The sequence below is a fragment of the Agrilus planipennis genome, unplaced genomic scaffold (genome assembly GCF_000699045.2).
Source record: "Agrilus planipennis isolate EAB-ADULT unplaced genomic scaffold, Apla_2.0 scaffold135, whole genome shotgun sequence".
NCBI lineage: Eukaryota > Metazoa > Arthropoda > Insecta > Coleoptera > Buprestidae > Agrilus > Agrilus planipennis.
The window spans coordinates 803,559-827,940 of record NW_020438876.1 but is presented as its reverse complement, the minus strand read 5'-3'; the positions used below and the strand labels follow the sequence as shown (position 1 = coordinate 827,940).

General features: G+C 36.7%; 1 protein-coding gene and 1 long non-coding RNA gene across 3 annotated transcripts in view; one reads left to right on the top strand and one right to left on the bottom strand.

Annotated features, from left to right (window-relative positions):
- The window catches only part of LOC108738652, a 76,205-nt gene that overhangs the window by 28,924 nt on the left and 22,899 nt on the right, over positions 1–24,382 (bottom strand). The window lies entirely within an intron of this gene.
- The window catches only part of LOC108738651 (acetylcholinesterase), a 54,241-nt gene that overhangs the window by 8,399 nt on the left and 21,460 nt on the right, over positions 1–24,382 (top strand). For both annotated transcript variants that reach the window (XM_018472168.1, XM_018472167.1), the window contains 2 exons: positions 20,642–20,784; positions 23,834–23,986. In XM_018472168.1, coding sequence (XP_018327670.1) covers positions 20,642–20,784; positions 23,834–23,986 — 296 coding nt within the window. The remainder of the gene's footprint in view (positions 1–20,641; positions 20,785–23,833; positions 23,987–24,382) is intronic.

Sequence of the window (24,382 nt, the reverse complement as noted above, 5' to 3'; positions counted from 1 at the left end):
ATCGCTCTCCATATTTAAAAGGGCACCAACCAAAAACTACTGCGTAGAATTAATTGGAATTTTTCACACACAAGCCTTGCTATATGAGCTCTCAAAGCATATAAAAATTATACGGCTTAAATGTGTAGTTGGGTGCAAAAGAATACAATTAAATCCTCTGTCGGGAAAAAACGAAATGACTTTCCGAACAACCCGATAGTTTAAGGGAAATGAGAAGATTAGCTCAGGATAGGAAGAAGTGGAGATGCGTGTCTAACCAGTCTTAGGACTGATGACCTTAGGATGACGATACTAGAACATGTTTCATAAGTATGGATGTTTAGATTATGATTTATTATAATCAAAAGTATTAATTAGATTTTTAATGCAATATCTCGGCAGCGTGACGGTGCGAAAATTTTCCTTCAAATTCCAACATTTCATTCCATTTAGCTTGATCCGTTGTACGTTGACACATAGCCTCCGAATCCCGAACGAAAAGGAGATTTTTCGCGGTTGACAGTTATGTAAATCTTTTGACTTATTACTCGTTACAGATTTATTTGTAGTCGTGAAGAAACGGGCACAAGGTATATCCTGTCAGCGACGGAAGATGAATCTTATTACGCGACGTGACGCGAATTATTCCGGCTCGGTAATACTCCCGATGGCATCCGTTCGCCTGTTTCGAGGTTGTCCTTTGTCACGAGACCGTAAAAAAAAGGAAGACGACACATCGGTAATGGATAAAATGTTGAGGATTATTCCGTATTCCAAACCCGAAGAGCGAAATTAAAAGGACTCCAGTCAGCACCAAAGCATGTTATCAACTACAGAAAGAAAATAGTGAACTTATAATTTACAAGAGTTGATTTGCCTTTACATAATTGACAATTTTCTTGGTGGAATAAGTACGCGATTGCATTAGAAACTTTCGAGTATATTTGAATAATTAACACCAAACCGTTGCTTCGCTGTTAAGACCAAATCCAATGGAAAAAAGCCAACATAATTAAAACATCAATTCATCGTCATATTTGAGAGCTATCAGGTCATCATCATCATCACAGACTCATCAGTCCGAAGACTATAGTTGGACACACACCTGAATACCTCCAACTAACCCATAAGGTCATGTACCGCCCTGCTTCTTCTAGATTTCTGTAGCGCCTTCTGCTCTCCGATGTTATTTTTAATGTCTATCCATTTTTAAACTAAAATTTACATAATTGACAATTTTCTTGGTGGAATAAGTACGCGATTGAATTAGAAACTTTCGAGTATATTTCAATGATTTACACTGAAACACTGCCTCACGGTTAGACCAAATTTAATGATCATAATTAGGAGCTATCAGATCATCGTCGTCCTCATCACAGAGTCATCAATCAGTTAAGTGCACACCTAGACATCCCTAACTAGCCCTTCGTGTCTCAGAAGATCTTCTACCCTGTTTCTCCTAGAGTTTCATAGCACCCTTTATTTTCTTGTTACTTTTAATTCCTCCTCATTTCTAACTTCTTCGTCACCATCATCACAGAGTCATCAATCAGTTGGGCACACACCTGGACATCTCCAACTACCCCTTGATGTCCCAGAAGGTCTTCTACCATCCTGTTTCTCATAGACTTCTGTAGCACCCTTTATTCTCTTATTACTTTCAACCCCTTCTCATTTCTAAATTCTTCTGCCCACTGCATTTTCATTGTCCTCCTGTAACATCATATCTCAAAAGTTTTTATCCTGATTTTCGCTGATATTTTCTGTAGTCGCGCCTATATCTGGAATATTAAAACCAGCCGAATAGTTGAAGGATTATTGTCTATTGTCTAAGTATTTGTTTGATACATATTGAGAAGTTGAATTGAATTTCCTTCTAAATTCTCATCGATATACCTACTCATTTTTTTCTTAATCCCCTACTCAATGCGAAGTTCTGTGTGCGTTTCTGACAACGGTTGTAATTATTTCGAACCGCAGGAACACGTAGACCGTAGTATAGTGTTTTCAATTGTCATCGTTGTATAGAGTACATTGTGGAGTGCTAACCTCATGCACACATCAAAACGATCTCCTTTTCAGTGTGGAGATCTGTCGGTGCCACTTCCGCTAAAGTTAATTCCAATTAAAATTAATAGGCAGTGCTCTCGTGAGCGTCACCCACGCTAACAAACAAGGTACCTCTGCTCGCCTGGCTGTTCGATCCACAGGTTAGCTCAGATTCATTTCGCTGTCTTGGTGAACCGACGACCTTTGAATATTTTATGCGATTTCAAGTAGAATTTCAAAATGACCGTCCAATTCCATGCTCGAGGCATAAGTTTGACCGAAACACAGTCCACTGTTTTCGAATTAAATAATTCAAGTGAAACGACTGAGTTTACCAGCTGGAACCGCTTGATACCTTTCGGGAACAAAATCGTTTCCTTTCTAATATTTACGACCTATCCAACAGGAATGTATTTTTAGTTTTACCGTACCAAGTTCCTCGATTACTCTAAACTAAATTCGTGCTTCAGAAAAATAAAACGCAATTGACTACTAGCCGAACTCCAGAACAGAAATGTACTAAAATATTAATTACTTACCGCTCTAAACATATCCAACTTATATCTTATGCAGTACATTAAGAGACAGTCTAAATTTATGGTTAACATTGCGTTCCGAATCATCTACGGTGTTGTGAATAAATCACAGATACTTATATCTTTACATTCCTTGTAAAAATCTAAGAACATTTTCTCTTTTCAGTTTTTCGATCCGACGCGTAATAACTGAACTGCAAGTGATTAAAAAAACTGAAATAACCACCCAATTAGAGCGCGCCAGCTTTTCTGCAAGGAGAAGTAGCTAGCGGATGCAGCGGTAACAGTTGAAACACAACTTGCAGCAAACTCAGCTCGCTCTGATTCGTTGAATTTTTAACTATTTAACCTTCAGTAACACGAAAACTATACATCGCATCAAAAAACTGAAAAGGAAAATGTTGCTTAGAATTTCGCGTACAATCCAACGGTGTATTTTTTTCTTCCACGACGTTTTCGGGACACCGTGTAGGCATAGTACAGCCCTGTTTGTATTATTAGCTTTTGCCTGCGGTGCTACTGAAATAAATCTTTCGTATTGGGTCGTAAAGGTTCCTCGAGATGTCTTGAGGGTATTTTATTACATACAAACGACGAAGATTGCGAAATTAAAATGTGTAGCGCAACGTGCATCCATGTAAAGGGCAAAAGAAAGGAGAAATGGCGGAGAAGAAGCGGAAGGGTGACGAAGGAGGAGGATAGCGACAGCAATCCGGGCTTCAATCTTTGGTGCAGCGCGGCAGGAACGGACTAATTAAATTTAATTATGCCAAACACAAAGAGGTTACTACTACTCGCGGTTCTTTGTTAAATTAAATAAACATGAGATTGATGTTAGAATACAAATATGGAAGTATTTGCGTAGTCTAGACTGTAGGGGCCTAAATTTTGACAAATCCGACAAGGGTCATCATACAAAAGGGGGTCCTATCTCCTGAGAGGGATTTTTAATATCTCTATATGCTTTTCGAAAGATTTATCTTACTTAATCGATTGTGCAACAAATAATAAACTTTAAATCGTATGCGATAGATTTAAGTACTAAAAGATTTGGTGCTGGAATTTGTCATTTAAAGAACACCCTCTATGTATAATGCATATACGGGCCTCGTACTTTTAAAAGTGCTCCAACCGTAAACGTGTTAGTTCACTTGTTAATAACTAGCACGTGGTAATTGACAAAATTACTCAGTTGCGAAAAATTCTAGCTCGTGTAACTAAAGCTGCTTCGTTTTTATTTTATATTTCAAATATAAATTAATGAGGTCAGGCCAACGTATCGCCGAGAGTTATGGGGGTCATTCGGCACTTTTTATCAACTGAAACCCTTTTCTCTCTGATCGGGAGGCAGGAGACACTAATTACGTACGGCGTCAACTGAGCAGATGTCTCAATTAGTCTTAATATAAGACCAGTTTACATTTATCTGGTGGACGCTTTGACGTAATTAAAACGGTTTTAATGGTGCGGGATGGCCGCCCGCAGCCGATCATTAGGCACACTTGGAACAATGTCTGTGGTTCCAAATTATCCTCTTATTGGCGCCAAACTACCCTTAAAAGGAAGTTATTTAATTAGGGTTTATGTAATGGGCGCAGAATAAGATAAAGAAGCGTCTTACCCTAAGGCAAAACATGTGGACAGATACCACAAAACATTATTTTACCCTGAGTTCTACCCACTATTCTATCGTAACTGTTTGATTGCGGATTGCGATTTCACTGTCATTAAACACAATCAATAAATAACTGCAGATGGTTAATGAACGCCATCTGTGAATAATTGGCAACAATTGTAAGTTTACCTTAAAACTTGTTGTTTTTATGAATCGCCTAAAGAACGGTTCACACTGAGCGAATAAGAACGAACATGGGCTGTAATCTTCACGAACTTCAGTCCTTTTCTATGACGTTCCGTAAGTATGAGACGCCCCTGAAGGTCGCTTTTGTGTTTTAAGGAATTATACATATACTTCACCCGTCATATAATTAACAGAAGTACATAGCGGTGCGGTCTGAAAGAGGGTTGTAAGCTTTACGACTAATTAAATTGAGTCCACCACTTTTCCACCAAGGAACGACACAGATAAAATAAATTTGTATATAATTCTTTTATTCTAGGTAAATCGTGTAATTGGTTCAGACAATGTTGTTTATTAAAAATTAGAAGAAAGTAGCTACGAATTCGGTTGTATGATTTGTATCATTGTTAGATTGCACGACCAAATACGAGGGTGGATTGATAAGTTTCCGGCCTAACCAAGAGATGACGCCACTATGCCTACCTTGAGGTGACATTCTATAGTACCATCCTTGGATAGCTTGTAGCTATAGTTTCAGCCCGATCTCCTTGCTAGTGTAGGTTTGACAGCACGCTGAACAAGACGCCTCTGTGGTTTTCGTAAAAATGGAAAAGCAGGAAAATCGTGCTGTCATCAAATACTTTTATTTGAAGGGGTTAACGCCGAAGGAAATTAAAAAAGAGATGGACTCAACACTGGGGACATCCTCCCCGTCATATTCAACCGTTAAGCAGTGGGTTTCCGAGTTTAAAAAGGGTCGTGTGAGCACCTCTGATGGGCCTCGCTCAGGACGCCCCGTTGAGGTCACAACTCCAGATATGATCGAAAAAATTCATCAAATAGTGCTGGGAGTCCGCAGATTGAAAGTGCGTGAGATAGCTGAGACCTGTAAGATGTCATATGAACGTGTGCAACATATTTTGCACCAACATTTGCATATGGAAAAGCTCTGTGCAAGATGGGTGCCGCGTTTGCTAACAGTCGACCAAAAATTGATTCGAAAAAACATTTCTACCGCAAATTTGTCATTGTATAAGCGTAATCCAAGCGAATTTTTGCGTCGATTCGTAACCGTTGACGAAACGTGGGTCCACCACTACACTCCTGAAACCAAAGAACAGTCTAAACAGTGGATTGGACCAGGGGAACCAACTCCAAAGAAGGCAAAAACAATTTTTTCGGCGAACAAGGTTATGGCTACTGTTTTTTGGGATGCAAGAGGTATTATATACATTGATTACCTTGCAAAGGGTAATACTATCACTGGTCAATACTACGCAGACTTATTGCAACGTTTGAGCCACGAGGTGAAAATTAAACGACCTCATCTGGCGAAGAAAAAAATCTTGTTTCATCACGATAACGCACCAGCGCACACGTCAATCGTTGCGACGGCTAAAATCAACGATCTAAAGTTTGAATTGATGCCGCACCCTCCTTACTCTCCAGACCTAGCCCCGAGTGACTATTTTCTGTTCCCTAATCTCAAAAAATGGCTTGGCGGTAAGAGATTTGCGGACAATGAAGAAGTAATCGAAGCTGTAAATGGTTATTTTGAGGAGCTTGACGAATCAGTCTATAGAGATGGCATTAATAGACTGGAACACCGCTATGAGAAATGTATCAGCCTTGGAGGAGATTATGTTGAGAAATAAAAAAAAAAAATTTTTAAAAACCTTGTTTTTCTTGGTCAGGCCGGAAACTTATCAATCCACCCTCGTATCTCACGTTCAGTCAAATACAATACTTTTTCACCCTAAAAGCAAGTTTAAAAGGGTATAAAGAATGGATTTGATTAGGAACAGGCGGTTTAGCGAAAATAAAAGCGCTCAATTGAAAATAGAACAACAAAATAATCGATTGAACTGAAAGGTTGTTACAAGTTGAGACGATAAACAGATACGAAGTCGTAAACCTAATTTAATTTGTTACTCTTTGGCGGTAAACAAAAACCGCATTGATCCGGTACTTTGTTAACTCTTGATTGATTTACTTCAAACAGCAGGAGGTTTCACACGTTGCTTTAATTTTCATTTAAATGCTTTCACTCTCTTAAAAACCGTTGCTGTTGGCACACTTTGTACACCAGTTCGGACAAAAACTTTATTAGGTACATTTTAATCCGTAAAATATAGGGTTGTTCGGAAAGTCATTTCGTTTTTCCCGACAGAGGATTTAATTGTATTATTTTGCACCCAACTTCACATTTAAGCCGTATAATTTTTATATGCTTTGAGAGCTCATATGGCAAGGCTTGTGTGTGAAAAATTCCAATTAATTCTACGCAGTAGTTTTTGGTTGGTGCCCTTTTAAATATGGAGAGCGATAAGCAGCATTTTCGACATATCTTACTGTTTTACTACAGAAAGGGTAAAAATGCTGTTCAAGCCAGAAAGAAATTGACTGATGTGTATGGAGAAGGTGTGTTGACAGTACGCCAGTGCCAGAACTGGTTCGCTAAATTTCGATCCGGCAATTTTGATGTCGAAGATGCACCACGTTCGGGAAGACCGGTTGAAGCTGATAAAGACACGATAAAGGCATTAGTTGATGTGAACCGGCGAATAACAACACGTGAGATCGGATTGAGGTTAAATTTATCAAATTCAACAGTTTATGACCACTTAAAAGGCCTGGGATTATCCTCGAAGCTCGATGTACGGGTTCCCCATGTTCTCACAGAGAGAAATTTGTGTCGCCGCATTGACGTCTGCGATTCGCTTCTCAAACGTCACGAAAATGATCCGTTTTTGAAGCGCATCATCACTGGGGACGAAAAATGGGTTGTACACAACAACGTCAAACGCAAGAGGTCATGGAGCAAAAAAGATGAACCGGCTCAAACCATTTCCAAAGCCGATATTCACCAAAAAAAAAGGCGAAGCTGTCTGTTTGGTGGGATTTTAAAGGAATCGTTTTTTTTGAGCTTTTACCAGATAACACAACGATTAATTCAGAAGTCTACTGTCATCAGCTGGACAAACTGAATGATGCACTTCAACAGAAAAGGTCAGAACTAATCAACAGGAAACGTGTGGTGGTTCACCAAGACAACGTGAGACCTCACACAAGTTTGGTCACTCAGCAAAAGCTTTTACAGCTTGAATGAGATACAATGCTACACCCACCATATTCTCCAGACCTGGCACCATCGGATTATTATTTGTTCCGGTCACTCCAAAATTTTTTAGACGCTAAAACCTTCACCTCAAATGAGGAGGTCAAAAACTTCCTCGATCAGCTTTTGCCAGCAAAGACCAAAAATTTTATGAGCGTGGAATAATGCTACTACCAGAAAGATGGCAAAAGGTGTTGGACCAGAACGGTCAATATATAATTTAATAAAGTATTTGTTTATTATACGAAAACTGTCTTTCATTTCCACAAAAAAAAATCGAAATGACTTTCCGAAGAACCCTAGAATATGGAAACTCGGAACTGCATTCAGAAAAACAATAATATCCTTCAGCATAAATTCGATACTATTCACATTAGGGGCTGTGATACCGTTTTAAGTATTCATCAAGTTAAAAAATTGGGGCCTTGGGAAAGCTTGATAACTTAGAGGGAAACTTTGGTAGTTGCTTTTAAAAAATAAAAACCTTTTAACTCTCTTTAAGCTTTGATTCACACATTGAGTATAAAACAGAGGAAGATTACAGAATAAAATGCAATCGATATTGTCGTTACAGAATATCGACGAGTTGCAAGTTCGTTCAGAGTCTACATTTCCCCAATCATGCATAGCAGTTTAATTTGCCTCGTCATTAGATGCAAAGTAGACAAGATCCAAGTTGGGAAATGTTATTTCAGGAGCTATCACCGAAAGTTAACTTCAATGTATAAACTTTGAAACATTCATCAACAACAAAGTAAGCGGATTTGACCGATGATGTAATCAGTTAAGGTCAATTAACTAAATTACGTCGGACAGAAGGTTTTTCACTGAAATATTTACAAGTACTCTGTTTTTGTTTTAATTAAATAACGTGAAGTTTCACCTGAAACGACCACTCTTTAAATATACATTACGACAGATTTGGGACACCAAAGAAAAACGAATTGAATGGAAATTGTAAATGATGAAGTAAATTGAAATTATTTGGAACAGACATAAACAAAATTACTGACAATGAGTGTGAGTATTGAGTGAATTCTTTCATGTTCTTTATCTTTATTTACAGCTTAAAATCTCTAGAAGTTTTCAATTGACTCATACTATTAGTCCAATGTTGGAACAGAAAATAATAATAAATATTTTTCGCCAATTAATCTGATACAACCCAAGGTAAAATACTTTCGGCCACTTAACTGAATATTCGACAAGGTAAAACTTCGGCTGATGATTAAATTGCTGTTTCCTTGGACGAAGTGAAATCGGAAATTAGGGTATAATGTAAACGCTGTTTATAACCTGTCGATACAGATACGATATGAACTGACGCTTCCGATTTAATTTCCTTCACGTCGTTGCTAAATAAGTTACCGGGTTTCGCCAAATTAGATTTCCACCTACACCCTTTCTTTCATGATAAGTTAATTCGTTATTAGAATTAGCGCTTTTGATTTAATCATATCTACCTTCATACGAGAAATCCAAACCGATAAATATACAGGGTGTACAGCAAATAAATCAACGCATTTTTGTGCTTGTGTTTTTTAAATACACATTTTCTAGAAGGTGCATATTATTGACTGCAACAAAATCCAGAAACTGTTTCACTGCGTGACTTTTCTAATAACATTTGATAGCAATTGTATCCCTTATCGTGGTCATTTACAGTGAAATTTTGTCGCTAATGTGAATTCACATTCAAATAATAAGATAAACTTGCACTTAAAAAGCGTTCTAATTCTACTGATTGTAACAAAGTAAAAACCACCAACATACCGTATCTCGACTGATGGAGAATTTCAACATAAATTCGCTTTGAACATGCAGAAAAATAATTAGCTGTAGGTATATGAGAAAAGTTAGTCGAATTTAACGTTAGTCAAGTATGAATTTTTAATAGCAGCAGTTATACTTAAAGAATTGTGAAACCACCTAGGAACTACCGGGACTTTTGTAGGCTACTGTCTGTAAACTGGAACAAAATGGGGAAAGATTTTATTTGTCCATTCCTAATATATGATGGTTGTGACTAGAGATGTGCAAAATGGTTTCTTAAAAGTATTTAAATGCAAGATAAAAATAAATATTTTTTATTTTGCATTTGCATTTTTAATGCATGTATTTCAAATAAATCACATCTCTGGTTGTGGCTAACTCTTATTAAGACAAATTTTTGTTAATTTTTGAGAAATGATAATTCAACGTCATTTCCACTATACGATAGTTTGTTAGTTGTTACCTTCTAGGTATTAATTGGTGGACGATTGCATGCCTAATCAGTGATCAGATTATTACAAAAATGTTTCTGTTTTCATAATTGTCGTAAAAGAACGGCGATACTTTGCGATACGATAACGTCCTAGCCAAATGTGAAATCGCGACAAAAAAGAAAAATACTTTTATGGCGTTATTAGCCGTTCTGATAATATAAACGTAAGCTTTACATAACTCAAAATTCTTTCCTAACATCGCCGCGACATGAAAACGTTCGGAAAACACAATGGTGTTTTATTCGAAAGCTTTTTGAATTATTTATTCCCTTGAATTACATCCAACAACATATTTTATTTAAGCGAAGTTAAACAAGAAAACGAAAGAATATGAGAAGGTAGAAATTTTCTGTAACTGGATATTCTTAACGTTTTCTAAAAAGTGAAATTGAAAAGTATCTCCTAAATTACATTACAGGGAATGAGGGTTTCAAAGTAAAATACAATTCCAAATATTACTCAATTTAATAAAGAACTTATTGTATCCAAATTGACTTAGTAAAGACATTTGGAATACTTTCTATTGTTAGCAGCAATAATTATAATTATCATCAGCTTAATGTTATGTCGACTACCTTTACTTATGTTGCGCTTTTTATTGTTTAAATTTTGTTATAAACTGAGTTTTATAAGAAGCTATTTTGTCGATGCTATAATAATTAAATTCTTGTGCAAAGTATAAGTATAGGCACACTAACACTGCTAATAGTTTCTAGTTATTTCCAGCTTGACAGCTGTTTCGCCCCGTTGTGACTTCCTCAGAATTACTTGGATTACCTAAATAAATAACCTCGTAGCTTCTGAAGAAGTTATAACTTGTCGATGCTATAATAATTAAATTCTTGTGCAAAGTATAAGTATAGGTACACTAAGTTTAAAACACTGTTAATAGTTTCTATTCATTTCCAGCTTGACAGCTGTTTCGCCACGTTGTGTGACTTCCTCAGAATTACTTGGATCACCTAAATAAATAACCTCGTAGCTTCTGAATAAGTTATAACTTGTCGATGCTATATTAATTAAATACTTTTCCAAATATAAGTATAGGTGCACTAAGTTTAAAACACTGCTAATAGTTTCCATTTATTTCCAGTTTGACAGCTGTTTCGCCACGTTGTGACTTCCTCAGAATTACTTGGATTACCTAAATAAATAACCTCGTAGCTTCTGAAGAAGTTATAACTTGTCGATGCTATAATAATTAAATTCTTGTGCAAAGTATAAGTATAGGTACACTAAGTTTAAAAAACTGGGATCGCCCAAGTAAATAACTCCGCAGCTTCTGAAGAAATCACAACGTTTATCGCTAAGTGATTAATTATTAAAAATGTTTGGAAATCAAAGACAATACAAATATTAATTTAAATATTTCGCTGTTGCATGAGTTGTTCGGATCGCAGGTCAATCGTCGACGAACGAACGCTATACGACCGACGCTATCTGCCGTAGCGTCTCGACGTAGTAACCGTAGTAACGAGCATAGTAAAACAACAAAGTTTATGTACATGTGTGGTAGGAGAGCGTCGTCAAACATCGGCGTCATTATTATCAGAAGCAGGCGCAGCACGTGGATGAAACCTTGGTCTTCGCTCGCGCCTGCCGATGCGTCGTAGTAGCCTGGGTAAGGTCAGGTCGGGTCGGGTCACAGGTAATGTGGAAGCCGAAGGCCACTTGCTGTTGCTTGTCGCTAAGCCGAACAACGCAAGGGGTGCTCGCTCTGGCCGCGCGAAAACCAACCGGTTGGAGGACAAGGTCGCGGCAACGGCGACGCTTAGCGTCGATGTTGACGACGTCGACACAGCTGGCGGTGCTGTCTGGCCGGGAATCGGTTAGGCCTGCCACTGGCACGGCACGACGGGTGGTAAGGGATGGGGTGTTGTGATTAGGGGATGGCAAGCGAACTAGACAGTCTGATGCATCTTTTCTCGTTATAAACGAATTAAGTTTTCGCGATCTCTGTTCTGTTCTTTTACCAATTATGGGCACTGCTTGAAAACGATGTTTATGAAACATGCTCTTGTAACAGAATGACGGAACAAACTTTAATAAAACCCTTTTTGTAACCAGTCTTGTTGAAAAAGAATTCAGTTTCCATTACTGAATTTTATAAAATCGTATTCCTTTGATCGCAAGACTGTAAACATTGCTGATTACAGTCTATTTCAATTTGTTAGAATTGTGACCTTGAAGAAATCTGCGCGAAGATAGAAAGAATACACACTAGGCGTGAGCAAGACAGAAATAGCTGGAACAAGTTTGAACAGAGAGCAGAGCTCTCGATGGGCGGTCTTAGGAGATCGGCTAGAACTGTACAGTACTAGACGAAAATGTTTAGCAATTTCTTAAAACAAAAATGTATATAAATTAACAATAGAAAACAAAGCGAAAGTTTTATAGGTGTGTAGAACGTTAAGTTAATTCACTTGTTATTTTTGGATAAATATGCTTTTAAATAAAGCATATTCTTAAATTTTAACGAGGCACTCTTAAATAATTTTGCAAATGGTACTGTACACTTTTGTTTAGTTCTCGCTCGATAATCGGTGGAGAAATGAGCTCCGCAGACAAACATGATTGAATTTGGAATTATGCTACGGCATATCCTAATAAAGGGAAGGGGCATATCTCTAACTTTTTAAAACGAACAGTACTTCATTCTTGAGTGTAATAACTCAAAAAAATAATGATGTACTAAATACTTGTTGTGTAGATTTGATAAATTTTTCGGTGTAACTTCGAAGCGTTAAATAAGTTGATCCGTTTTCAAACTTCTGTTAATTCAAGTGCTCGAACAGAACATCCTCTTCGGATTATTATTTTAGCGGCATTCTATAAAAATCGTTTTCAAAGTAGCGATGAGCTTAATTGACATTCACTTAAGCGCGTCTCTTAGTTGATTTGAAAAAGTTTAAAAGTTTGAAATTAACTTCCCGTACTTTTTAGAAGAGAATCGTGCTAGATTGCGAATGTGCACCTGGAGGAGAGGTTTATGCTACGTGTTTGCTCAACGTAGTTGTTAGAAATTTCGCCCTAGGGTGCTGGCAACCGCAGGTGTAACGGTATCGGCACAACCAGAACGTTTAATTAGATACTTTTAATTTATTATCGATTCATCAAACAATAAATAGCGCAGGATAAAATAAAAGAAAAAATTAGAAGCGTTTGAAATATGGAGTTGTATCACTGTGGTTAGAAATCATGAGGTATTGGAAGGACTAAAAGGACAGAGGACGTTATGGAAGCCAATAACTAAGAGGTAGGACAGTAAGACTAACTTTTGAGACACGGAGGGTTAGTTAGAGACATATTGGAAGCAAGAAAAAGAGTTAAGAGAAGCAGAAGACCTATGTTCTCAAAACTGTTCAAAATGCCCTTCGGGAAATACGATGGTTGGCTCAAGATTGACCCTTACTAAGGGTGGAGGTGCTTGTTCAACCAACCGATCTGCATGGTCTAGAGGTTTAGACCATTGCTTAGCATTCGGGAGAACTCCGGTTCGATTCCGGGTCCGTCTGCCTTGGTCCAAGTTTTTCTGTGGTTTCCTTGGATCACTTAGGCAAATGCTGAGGCAGTAATATTCCACAGATAATCTTTCATTCTCTTCTGTCTTCATTTCATCCGTCTCATCTTTCTCACCCGAACCACCACCCACTCATTCCCACGAAAATAGGCTGAAGAGGGCCTTCCGCCCTACCTTCCGGCGAAGTCCGGAGGGACTGCCCGCCGACCAGTATTACTGGCTGGTGGGAATGAAACACCCAAAAGTTTTTTTTTGTTCAACCAGTCTTTGTCCCTCACAGGTTAGAGACGTCAAATTAATATCATTTATATGAGGGTCATGACATGAGATGTAATCTCTTAACTTAATCCAACAAAATGCCACGTACTAAGGAGCTTTTATGCTGCAAGTGAAGAAGAAAGCTTCTAATTATTCTTATCGAAAGCTGATGCTCACTATTTATTTCCCTTTTGGATCGATATTTGAAAGAGCATTCGCCGTTCGTTAAAATTTTGAATCGATTGGGTGGTTGGGAACAAAAACGACATTTTGTCTAAATATAATGCAAATTCTCTTAACCCGTAAATTAAATTTAGCGTTCAATTTTAGCACGTAGCCAAAACAGCTTTTAGCAAGCTAATTGTGTTATAAAGGGTTGGATATATATATATATATGTATGTATGTGTTCGATGTGAAACGTTATGCATGAATAATACTTGATTGGATGTACCTATTTATTCACATTTCCATTCTGTCAATCACTATCACATAAATTTTAATTGCACCAAAACTACAAAAAGTTGATAAAATTCAGCAACGCATCGAATTAATTTTGACCTTGTTTCAGGAAAATGGAAACCCCGTTAAACTTCTCACTGAAGTGTTTATAATAAGCTAATAAAAGTCAATTAAGGGTTGTAGTTAAAGTAACAATTTACTAAATGTTTATTGCTTCTGATGTTTTAATTTCTGTAACCCACATTGGTTACTTCCTCATGCCTACTTTTAGTATCTAAATTACTTTTTATTCAAAAACCGAAATAAATCAAAGTTGTAACAACTCACTCTTAATAATAATTTTACTTCTTTTTTTACGTCAAGCCGTAAAACCATAAAGATATTAGTATAAAAAGGGCAACTACACAAGAGTAGGAGCACGCAAATTTGTTCCGTTTTATCTTCTGCAAAATCAGTACCAGTTTAATACGAAATCCTTAAATATTTTTCCGTAAACAATTGAAAAAATATAAACATAAACTATTTGCGGGCAGGCACTTACGACTTCCATATTTTTTATGGTTCTAGATTTTATCGTTTCTGAAATACGGCAGAAAGGACCTTGAGCTAATAGTTTATGTTTGAATATTAAATACACTCCTCTTACATTTTACAGAAATTGTAACTAAGTTTCAATTACATTATTATCTATAATTAAAGAATTTATAAACTGAGTCAAAATTGTCAGTTAATACATCTAATTGTGGTGGTGGTGGTAATATCTTTGAAGCTTTGAGAATTCCAGAAATATCACAAGATAAAAAAAATTTCGAAGTGGTCTATATTCTGTCGAAACTGCCAAACGCGGATCGCGATTTCGATCCTGTTGGATCTCATCAGCGCGTCGCAGACAGTTCCGACAGAAAAAAAAAACTTTAAAAAACTTTTGGGTGTTTCATTCCCACCAGCCAGTAATGCTGGTGGGCGGGCAGTCCCTCCGGACTATGCCGGAAGGTAGGGCGGAAGGCCCTCTTCAGCCTGCTTTCAGGAATCGTGGGAATGGGTGGGTGGTGGTTCGGGTGAGAAAGATGAGACGGACGAAATGAAGACAGAAGAGAATGAAAGATTATCTGTGGAATATTACTGCCTCAGCATTTGTCTAAGTGATCCAAGGAAACCACAGAAAAACTTGGACCAAGGCAGACGGACCCGGAATCGAACCGGCGTCCTACCGAACGCTAAGCAATGGTCTAGACCTCTAGGCCATGCCGCTCGGTTTCCGACAGAACGCAGCCCAACCTTTACCTGCTGTCTTAACAGTGCGTTTTAGAAAAAACCACAAATGGCGCGGTAAACGCCATCTATAGCACGATGCTACATTTGAGAATTACGTATGCTCCAACAAGGTCCACTTGTGTGGATATCTACCTGCTGAAACGAATCGCGTAGCATCGTACTACAGATGGCGTTTACCGCGCCATTTGTGGTATTTTCTATAACAGGATATATGACCATATCTGAGCAGGTCTGACTTTACGACAACGTATTGTCGATACTTTCTTCTCATAGAAATAATTGCCAAACCTTTTGTTCGTTGGTTCTAGTATCAAACTTGTAAAGTATGTAAAAGTTATTAAGCCATTGACGATATGAATTTCCAAAATTTCCATATAAACCGTTACAGAATCAGCAGTTAGGTAAATGGGATAAGGTAATAAATTCCAATGAAGGCCACTTTGTAATTTCAGTACCCACTGAGGCGTTTAATGAAAATGTACTGTCTTTTATGCACGGCCCTGATTGCCGGCAATTTGCACCTCGACGTCGACGCTTCAGCGGACCATTAACAGGAATTTCTGGCAACTTAAGTGTACGCTGCAAATTGCAGTAAGAGGCCAGAAAATTGGTTCCACATTAGAGCAGTTGAAACAGAGTCGACCACAGTGCATTTAGCTGCCGTTTAGTCGAAACCTCGTCACGCATATAAACAAGCTTGAATCCATGCAGTCAAGTTACTGAACTTTTAGTGCATCATCATAAGATCGTCAGTCCTAAGACTGGTTCAACACGCACCTTCAACTTTTTCCCATACTAAGCCAATCTAGAACATCCCACATCGTTGGCTATTTGCGAACAGTAATTTAATCTAAGTCTACCTCTACTTCTTAAGTCCTCTGTTTCTGCTTTTAATATGTCTCTATCAACTAGTTCTTCATGCTTGAGAAAGTGTCCTATCAACCTATATCTCGCCTATTTGTTATTGTATCTTCTGTTTTCCTATTCTTTCTAATACCTCTTCATTTCTAACTTTCTCTATCTACAATACGCTCATCATGTAACATCACATTTCTAACGCTAACCTTCTGTTTTCAGCCGCGCCCACCGTCCATGTTTCGCACCTGTACAGCGCCGCGCTCCAATTTTTCCAATTTCTAAAATAACCGTTCACGAGCATAGAAGTGACTTCTCTTTCCAACCTGAATTATCTGACTTGCGAGATACCGAAAATTAGCCACTTTTTCTAATTTTTCGTCCCCTATCAACATATTCACTCATTCCCTACTGTTTCTTCCCTTGCATAACAATATTCTTGTGTGACTTTTAGTGCACCAATTAAACAACATGTTGTTTGAATCAATTTGATTATAATAAGTCTTAATGGTCATAAGTCCCAAAAATGACCAGTTTTTGATTTATAGCTTCAAACTAATGAAAAGGAGAAAATTATGGAATTTCACAATATAGATGTTTAGTATGATAAAAACTTTTCAACTACATTCCACCCTGTATATAAGGATTATTAAAGGACAGGCGCCTTGACATTTTTGTCCTTGGGACACGTTCGTGCTTAATAAGGAAAAGGAAAATGCAATTGCAGTTTCTGTAAATAAAAAATGAATATTGAGGAATTTACTAAGGACGATACTTTTAATAGGGCTTTAAATGGATTTTGAACAGGAAGTAATGAGTTTTACTTAATCAAAACTTAGGGAATATTTTAACAAAGAACCCTACAATTTAATGATGCAAACAAAGTATTATTATTACAATTTCCTTGTGAAAAAATCCACCTAGATTTTTGGTAACAAATAAAAATGAAGGTAAATTTGAAGTCAATAGTTGCTGTAAAGTATTTCTCGTTTAATAAAATGTTAGGTACTTGCTCTTTTTTTGTGGAATCTTAAGGGCAAAGGTCGTTGTGAGCTAAGGAAGGGTCGCCCACGTTTAAGAAACTGATTTCGAGTGGGTAAGATTTACTCGTTTTTTTTATAATCTCAAGGAAATTTCCTTCTTCATGACATTATATTCTTGTAATAAAACTAATTCGCTGTTTTCTAATTTTAGTACACTAAATTTAGACAACTCTCAAAAAGTAGTACGTTTTCATTAGGTTACTGGAATATAAATTGAAGTATTTGGGAATTATAAGGGCGTAGGTAGATACGTCAAAGAAAAAGTAAGAAATTGCCTCAAAACAAAACAAAATAATGGAAAAGTCCCACTCAAACGTATGTAACAGGTCAATTGAAAAGTCCCCGGCCTAAAATAGTAAAACACATTTTTTTTGCAAAATTCGTTTATTTTATTCAACATAATTCCCTTCAAGGGTGATACACTGATTATAGCGATCCTCCAACTTTTCGATACCATTTTTGTAGTACGATTTGTCCTTTGCTTCAAAATAGGTCTCAGTTTCAGCGATCACCTCTTCATTCGACGAAAATTTTTTCCCTAACGAGCATTCTTTTGAGATCTGAGAACAGGAAGTAGTCGCTGGGGGCCAGATCTGGAGAATACGGTGGATGCGGAAGCAATTCGAAGCCCAATTCATGAATTTTTGCCATCGTTTTCACTGACTTGTGAGACGGTGCATTGTCTTGGTGAAGCAGGACTTTCTTTTTCTGCAAATGCGGTCGTTTCTCGGCGATTTCGTCCTTCAAACGGTCCAATAACGCTATGTAATAGTCGCTGTTGATGGTCCTTCCTTTTTCAAGGTAGTCAATGAAAATTATTCGACGCGCATCCCAAAATACAGACGCCATAACCTTGCCAGCCGACTGTTGCGTTTTTGCACACTTTGCGGGTTCATCGTGTGCAGTCCACTCCGATGACTGTCGATTGGACTTCGGAGTGAAATGATGGAGCCATGTTTCATCCATTGTCACATATCGACGCAAAAACTCGGGTTTATTACGCGTGATCATCTTCAAACACTGCTCTGAATCATCAACTCGTCGTTGTTTTTGGTCAAAAGTGAGCTCGCGCGGCACCCACTTTGCACAGAGTTTTCTCATACCCAAATATTCGTGAACGATGTGATGTATACGTTCCGTTGATATCTGTAGAATGTCTGCTATTTCATTCAATTTCAATTTACGGTCATTCAAAATCATTTTGCGGATTTCTTTAATGTTTTCGTCCGTAACAGCCTCTTTTGGGCGTCCACTGCGTTCACCGTCTTCGGTGCTCATTTCACCACGTCTAAACTTAGCATACCAATCCTTGATGGCTGATTTTCCTGGGGCAGTGTCCGGAAATTCGTTATCAAGCCAAGTTTTTGCTTCAACTGTATTTTTTCCCTTCAAAAAGCAATATTTTATCAACACGCGAAATTCCTTTTTATCCATTTTTTTCACAATAGCATAAGTTGCTTCACTAAACATGCTATAATTCACAAACTAATGATCCGACAGCCGTCAAATTTATAGACGCGTCTTTTGAAGGTTAGGACTAACTGAAAATCATATGGATTTAGTTCTGGTGCCGCCGTCTATGTGTCAGGCCGGGGACTTTTCAATTGACCCTATATGATGTTCCAATTAACATCACTGTACTCATTTAGTAGGTTTCGAGTTTTTAGATATTAATTACAATGTACAAAAATTCAATTGTCTTTCAACCCGTACTATTTACATTAAATAGAAACTCAAAACGCACCCTAGGTCGCCACTGAAGGACTAAACGATTGCGTGCTCAAGGGCAGTAAAAGCACTAAACTGGGTCAAATTAAATCTCGCCAAATACACGTTTGTTTTGCGAGCGTCGGGACGCGTCGCGCTATTTCTGGTTCTTTATAGGCAAAAGCAATTCCTTTCATTCCCATCACCCTTTGATCCTTACGATAAACAGGGTTGCAAAAGGCGTATTAGGTTACAAGCGTCATTTTTACCCTAAACAGGGAGAATTACGAAAATTCTTGAAGTTATAAGTTAGATATATTAGTGACAAAATATAATTCCTTTCAGTGGCGTCCCTGATCAAATGAAATGGGTTTTCTACAACTGTTTAATCTCCTATTTTCTAAATGGGTTTTCGAAGGGGTATGCAGAGCTACCCCGTGTGGGTTAGTTCAGCCCTCGGTCATAAGCCCAAAGAATTTATCTGACACAAGACTGTCGGCAAAAGACAATTACAGATACTATAGATTCTCTATGTTGGTGTCTGATTACACCTCTACATACACCAACTTTATCTATAAATACTACACTTTTGCTGGGTGCATTACCATCCTTGGTCCGAAACCATGACACATCCATAATATGCATTAGGTATAATACATCAACATATGTAGATGTAGACGTATTCAATACTTAGGTATAATTGTACCTTGAAAGTCCTTACTGAAGAAGTAACTTTAAGGGATCATATTTCAAAAAGATTTTTACGACTTAGCGCCTATCGAGATTTTTGACTTACACGTCGAGAACTATCAGAATCCAAAGTTTCAAACACTTCGACGGAGGGGGCTGTTTTCTGTAAGGATCTAGAGGAGTCCTTTGACAGTTCTGTAGCTCGTACCGATAAGCTAGCAGACCCTGGATGAATTTATTTATTATTTAAGTTAACCATTACCATATCTTTTAATTTTTAAAATGATTTTCCCGTGTATGTTTTGACTAATCGTTCAAACTGTTTGGTTTACTTTTATGCATCTTTGAAACGCAGCGATTTGGATGTAAGTGATCGATCTTATCCGCCCAGTGCAGTTACAGTTGTGATTAAAGTAGCTTAGATTAATGGAAAAAGTTTTAATTGCTCCTCCGCTATAACTAACCAGCTTTAATGCTCAACGAGATTTTACACTGAAAACAAAATACATCATAAAACCACCGGCTACAGTATATGTACATGCAGCTTGCTGCACCCTCTTTTTTTTTGGTTTAAAATTACTATTAATCTACCACCAGTTGCTTAAAGGTTAAAGATTTCATAAAATTTCAATTCCATTTTGATTACTATTAAATTAAATTACCTATAGGTAGTAAGTGAATAAACTACATTGTATTGTAAACCTAATACCACAAGTTTTATTGCTACCCTCTAGACATTTCGTTAAACCGAATCTAAATTCTATTTAGAGATTATGTAAGCGAATGGAACCCTGAGTAGATACGATGACATTAAGGCAGATAATTATTCAAAAAAGTTTCATGCAATTTATGTGCAGAAATGTGAAGATTGCTTTGAGAAATTCCGAAGTCATTAACAAAAAAAAAATGTTCGCTCCCAATATCAGTTGTAATAATGTAGCAGTAATTTTTGTTCAATATTTGAGATAGATACATACCGACATCATATAACCGACTGTACTTACGTTTGAGTTTTATGATCATTATTTATGCCCTAATAAATCATTCGGGCAGTGAATAATGGATGTTTCCTTTTTGTTTCAGGGACCTACTTTATCCTCTACGATTTTATCGATTACTTTGAAAAGGACGGGCCGAGCTATTTGCAGCGAGACAAGTACCATGAAATAATCAATCAAATATTCAAGAACATGAGCAGACTTGAGAAGGATGCCATTGTTTTCCAGGTAAAACCCGAGGGATTTTTATAAAGGAAAATGCGTTTCAAAAATATCTAGTGTAAGAATTTGATTCTGCAAAATCTATTCCTTTACAGTTTCTTAATTAGGCGGTTAATTATACAGTTAGGTATTAACTGATAAGGATCATAATCATCAACCAACTTGATATTTGAGTAAGCTTTGATTTTTACTGCGAGATAAACTTTTATTAGTTGTATGGGCCATACCGTTTCAATCAAATCAATTATTATTACTTTAATATGTCATTAATCAATATTTGTATTCTAAGTCATACCTACACTGAGACGGATAATGTGCTGTACTATATTACATGTATTTTCTCCAATAAAAGTCCTTTTTCGTCCTTCTCGATCAATTTAACCTTAACATTCCCCCATCCCACCCCTGCTGCTGTCATCTTTGACATTTGTCATCGTCAGTCATCTTTTACAGCTTTGCCATTTGCTTCGGATAATGGCTGACGATGACAGCTGTCAAATATGGCCGACATGACCTTGAAAAGAAAATACATGAGATTGAGGCTGAAGTGTCACAGCTTAACTACTAACAAAATTTTCGAATGTAATTCTGTTTTAACCTCCTTGGTTACATTTTTAAACAGGTATATAGCCCATCACAAATAGGGGTAGAAGAAGAGGACGAAAGTGCCTTATTTTATATTCCGTCACGTGAATTGGAATAAAACAGCAAATTAGCTTCAAGGGTACTTCCGATTATTAAATTTCCCGCACATTTCATCTCTAAAGTGAAAAATATAAATTCTTCTTTCGAAATAATAAAGTTTTAGTCAGAAACTTTTTCCAAAATAATGGGAACCAATCAAGATATTTGATGCTCTTTTTTGTCTACTTCGTCCCTCGTTGCCACCCCTTTTGTAACAACCCACGTGTCCTCCCTTCAGGAATTCAATTATGTATACCGAGATCTTCATTTCTGTAAATTTTTGGGGCACAATTTCAATCACATAATCTAAAAAAACATAAGGGAACTCTCTGAACTTCTCCCTGTTCCCAGTCGGCTATCCACATGCTTAGAAAGTACCCCCCCCCCTCCACCATTATCCCAACATAAACATCGTGCTCAGCTAGGGAAATTAAAAATGGAAAAAATATTAATTAAAGTGGTGTTTACATATCAAAAACAAACATTTTGGGCAACTGGAAAACAGTTTACAATCGCCAGTATTTGTTCAGTGAAATAACGTCAACATCCTAGCTAGCAAGTGTGCTAATTAAAATGAATGTGCAGCTCGTAGTTCATAATTTATAAGACAAATCTAATTAAAATCATTTTTAATTTGAGTGAATGTACGTATGTTATTCAAAATTAAATTCTAGAAATGTTTGGTGGTAATTAATAGTACCTATTTTAATAGAATTATTCCTTAATTATTATTATTATAGCTTCCAATTTCATGATAAATTTATGGGATGTTTCAGGTGTGAGTTGGGGAAGCTAAAAAAATAGGATTCTTGAGGCATTTACCAGTATACATTTGTTATTATTTTTTATAAAATTAGGCCTGATTTAGCAGAGAAGAGTGTCATGCAAGAATCGATATCATTTCCATTTTTCAAGAGAAAAATTATTGACAGCGTAATAAGCTGTTTAGAATTACAATTATAAACCGATTATTATAAAAAGAATTTTGCAATGTATAATGCCTATACTTTATAACATTTGAAAAAGTATTAAATTGCAGATTTATAGTCAAATGTGATGTCCATTTTAAAAATTATACCACTGCTCGATGTTCATGCTGGACTTTTATTGTTTCAACCAACAAAAAACTGAAATAAATCATTGTTAAAAGCAGCTACTAAAAATATTACAAAATACTTCCATTTCTATTAGGTAGAATTTTTTATTTGATTTTAAAACGAAACAGTTTGCGTGACCCTATCATAACATTGTTTAATAAATATCGGAAAATTTCGAAAACTTCCGCCACAACGTATCGGGTTTATACGTTCCAGTTATTATTTAGTTAAAATTAATGGTGGGAATTAATTAAAAGCTTGGTNTGAATCGATTGGGTGGTTGGGAACAAAAACGACATTTTGTCTAAATATAATGCAAATTCTCTTAACCCGTAAATTAAATTTAGCGTTCAATTTTAGCACGTAGCCAAAACAGCTTTTAGCAAGCTAATTGTGTTATAAAGGGTTGGATATATATATATATATGTGTGTGTATAGCAGATTATGTTTATAAAGGGGTACGCAAACATCTTGTCATCATTTACGCTAATGATAATGTAAAATAATATCTTAGAGAAAAAAATTATACATAGATACACTTATGTACAATAATACATACACACATGGGGTAGTAATAAATAAATTTAACCACTAAAATTGATACACCAGGATTACAATGCTGCAAGCTGTTTATCCATTATTTCGTATCCTGAACTAAGCTTCGCATTTACCCACAACTAGAACATCCCACATCCTTAACTATTTGTGAACAGTAATCTGATTTAGGAAATACTTCTGCTACTTTTAACTCCTGTTTTTGCCTCTCATATATCTCTATCTATAGCCTATCTCACCTACTTTTTATTGACTTTCTTCTATTACCAACAAAAACAATTTAGTTTTCGGCAAGGTATGATTAGGTACTAACATTTAATAGGTAGATAAACCAAATCTAAACCTTTTACTGAATATTTCTTAAGAATATAATGTTGTCTTTATTCTGATGCGTAATTTCAAAATTGTTCTTTACTTGATCTGTAAGAGTTTGTAAAAATTTAGCAAAACAGTTTCCCTTCATTAGATCAGTGTAAATTTGACGTTGATAATAACAGTTGTCTGATGTAAAGAAAATGCACGTCTTGCAGGAAGCTGTTGTTGTCTGAATTTAACACTTGAAATGTGCAGAAAAATCGTGAAAACAACCTACAACGGCTGCAAAAGATGCAATTTCGTTGTTGTCGGTACGTCACGTCGCGTTTCACCGCATGGCCATCTAGTAGTTGTCACGTCTCTTTTCGCTACAATACAAAAGTTTTTCTTCATTTCAATTTCAGTACACGGATTGGGAGCACGTGAATGACGGATACATCAATCAGAAAATGATTGGAGACGTGGTTGGGGATTACTTTTTTATATGCCCTTCGAATCTCTTTGCCGAGTCCATGGCTGCCAGGGGGATGAAGGTTTATTACTACTTCTTCACACACGTAAGCTCATTTTTATGTATAACGTTATAAAAGAATTATTTTAACTCAGGCTATTGTGGATCCGTCAGACAGGCCTACACCACCTTGCGGCAAAGCTTGTAACTTGAACGAGGAGCAAATTTACATGAGAATACTGCACGTGGATCATAAAGTTGTTTATTAAAATCATAAAAAGCTTTAACTAAATGAAATTTTTTTGCGTTCAAAACTGGATAATAAAATGGTGTTTTTCTTGATCAAAATTAACTATATTTGAAAAATTAGACAAGAAATGTTAACTAGAAGCTTGCGTCACAGTAATAAGAGACAATCAGATATTGTGATTTACATAATTTTGAAAATCCACCGTTGCATGTTACGTTATGGGGACTATGAAATATAGTACCTAATCTGCGC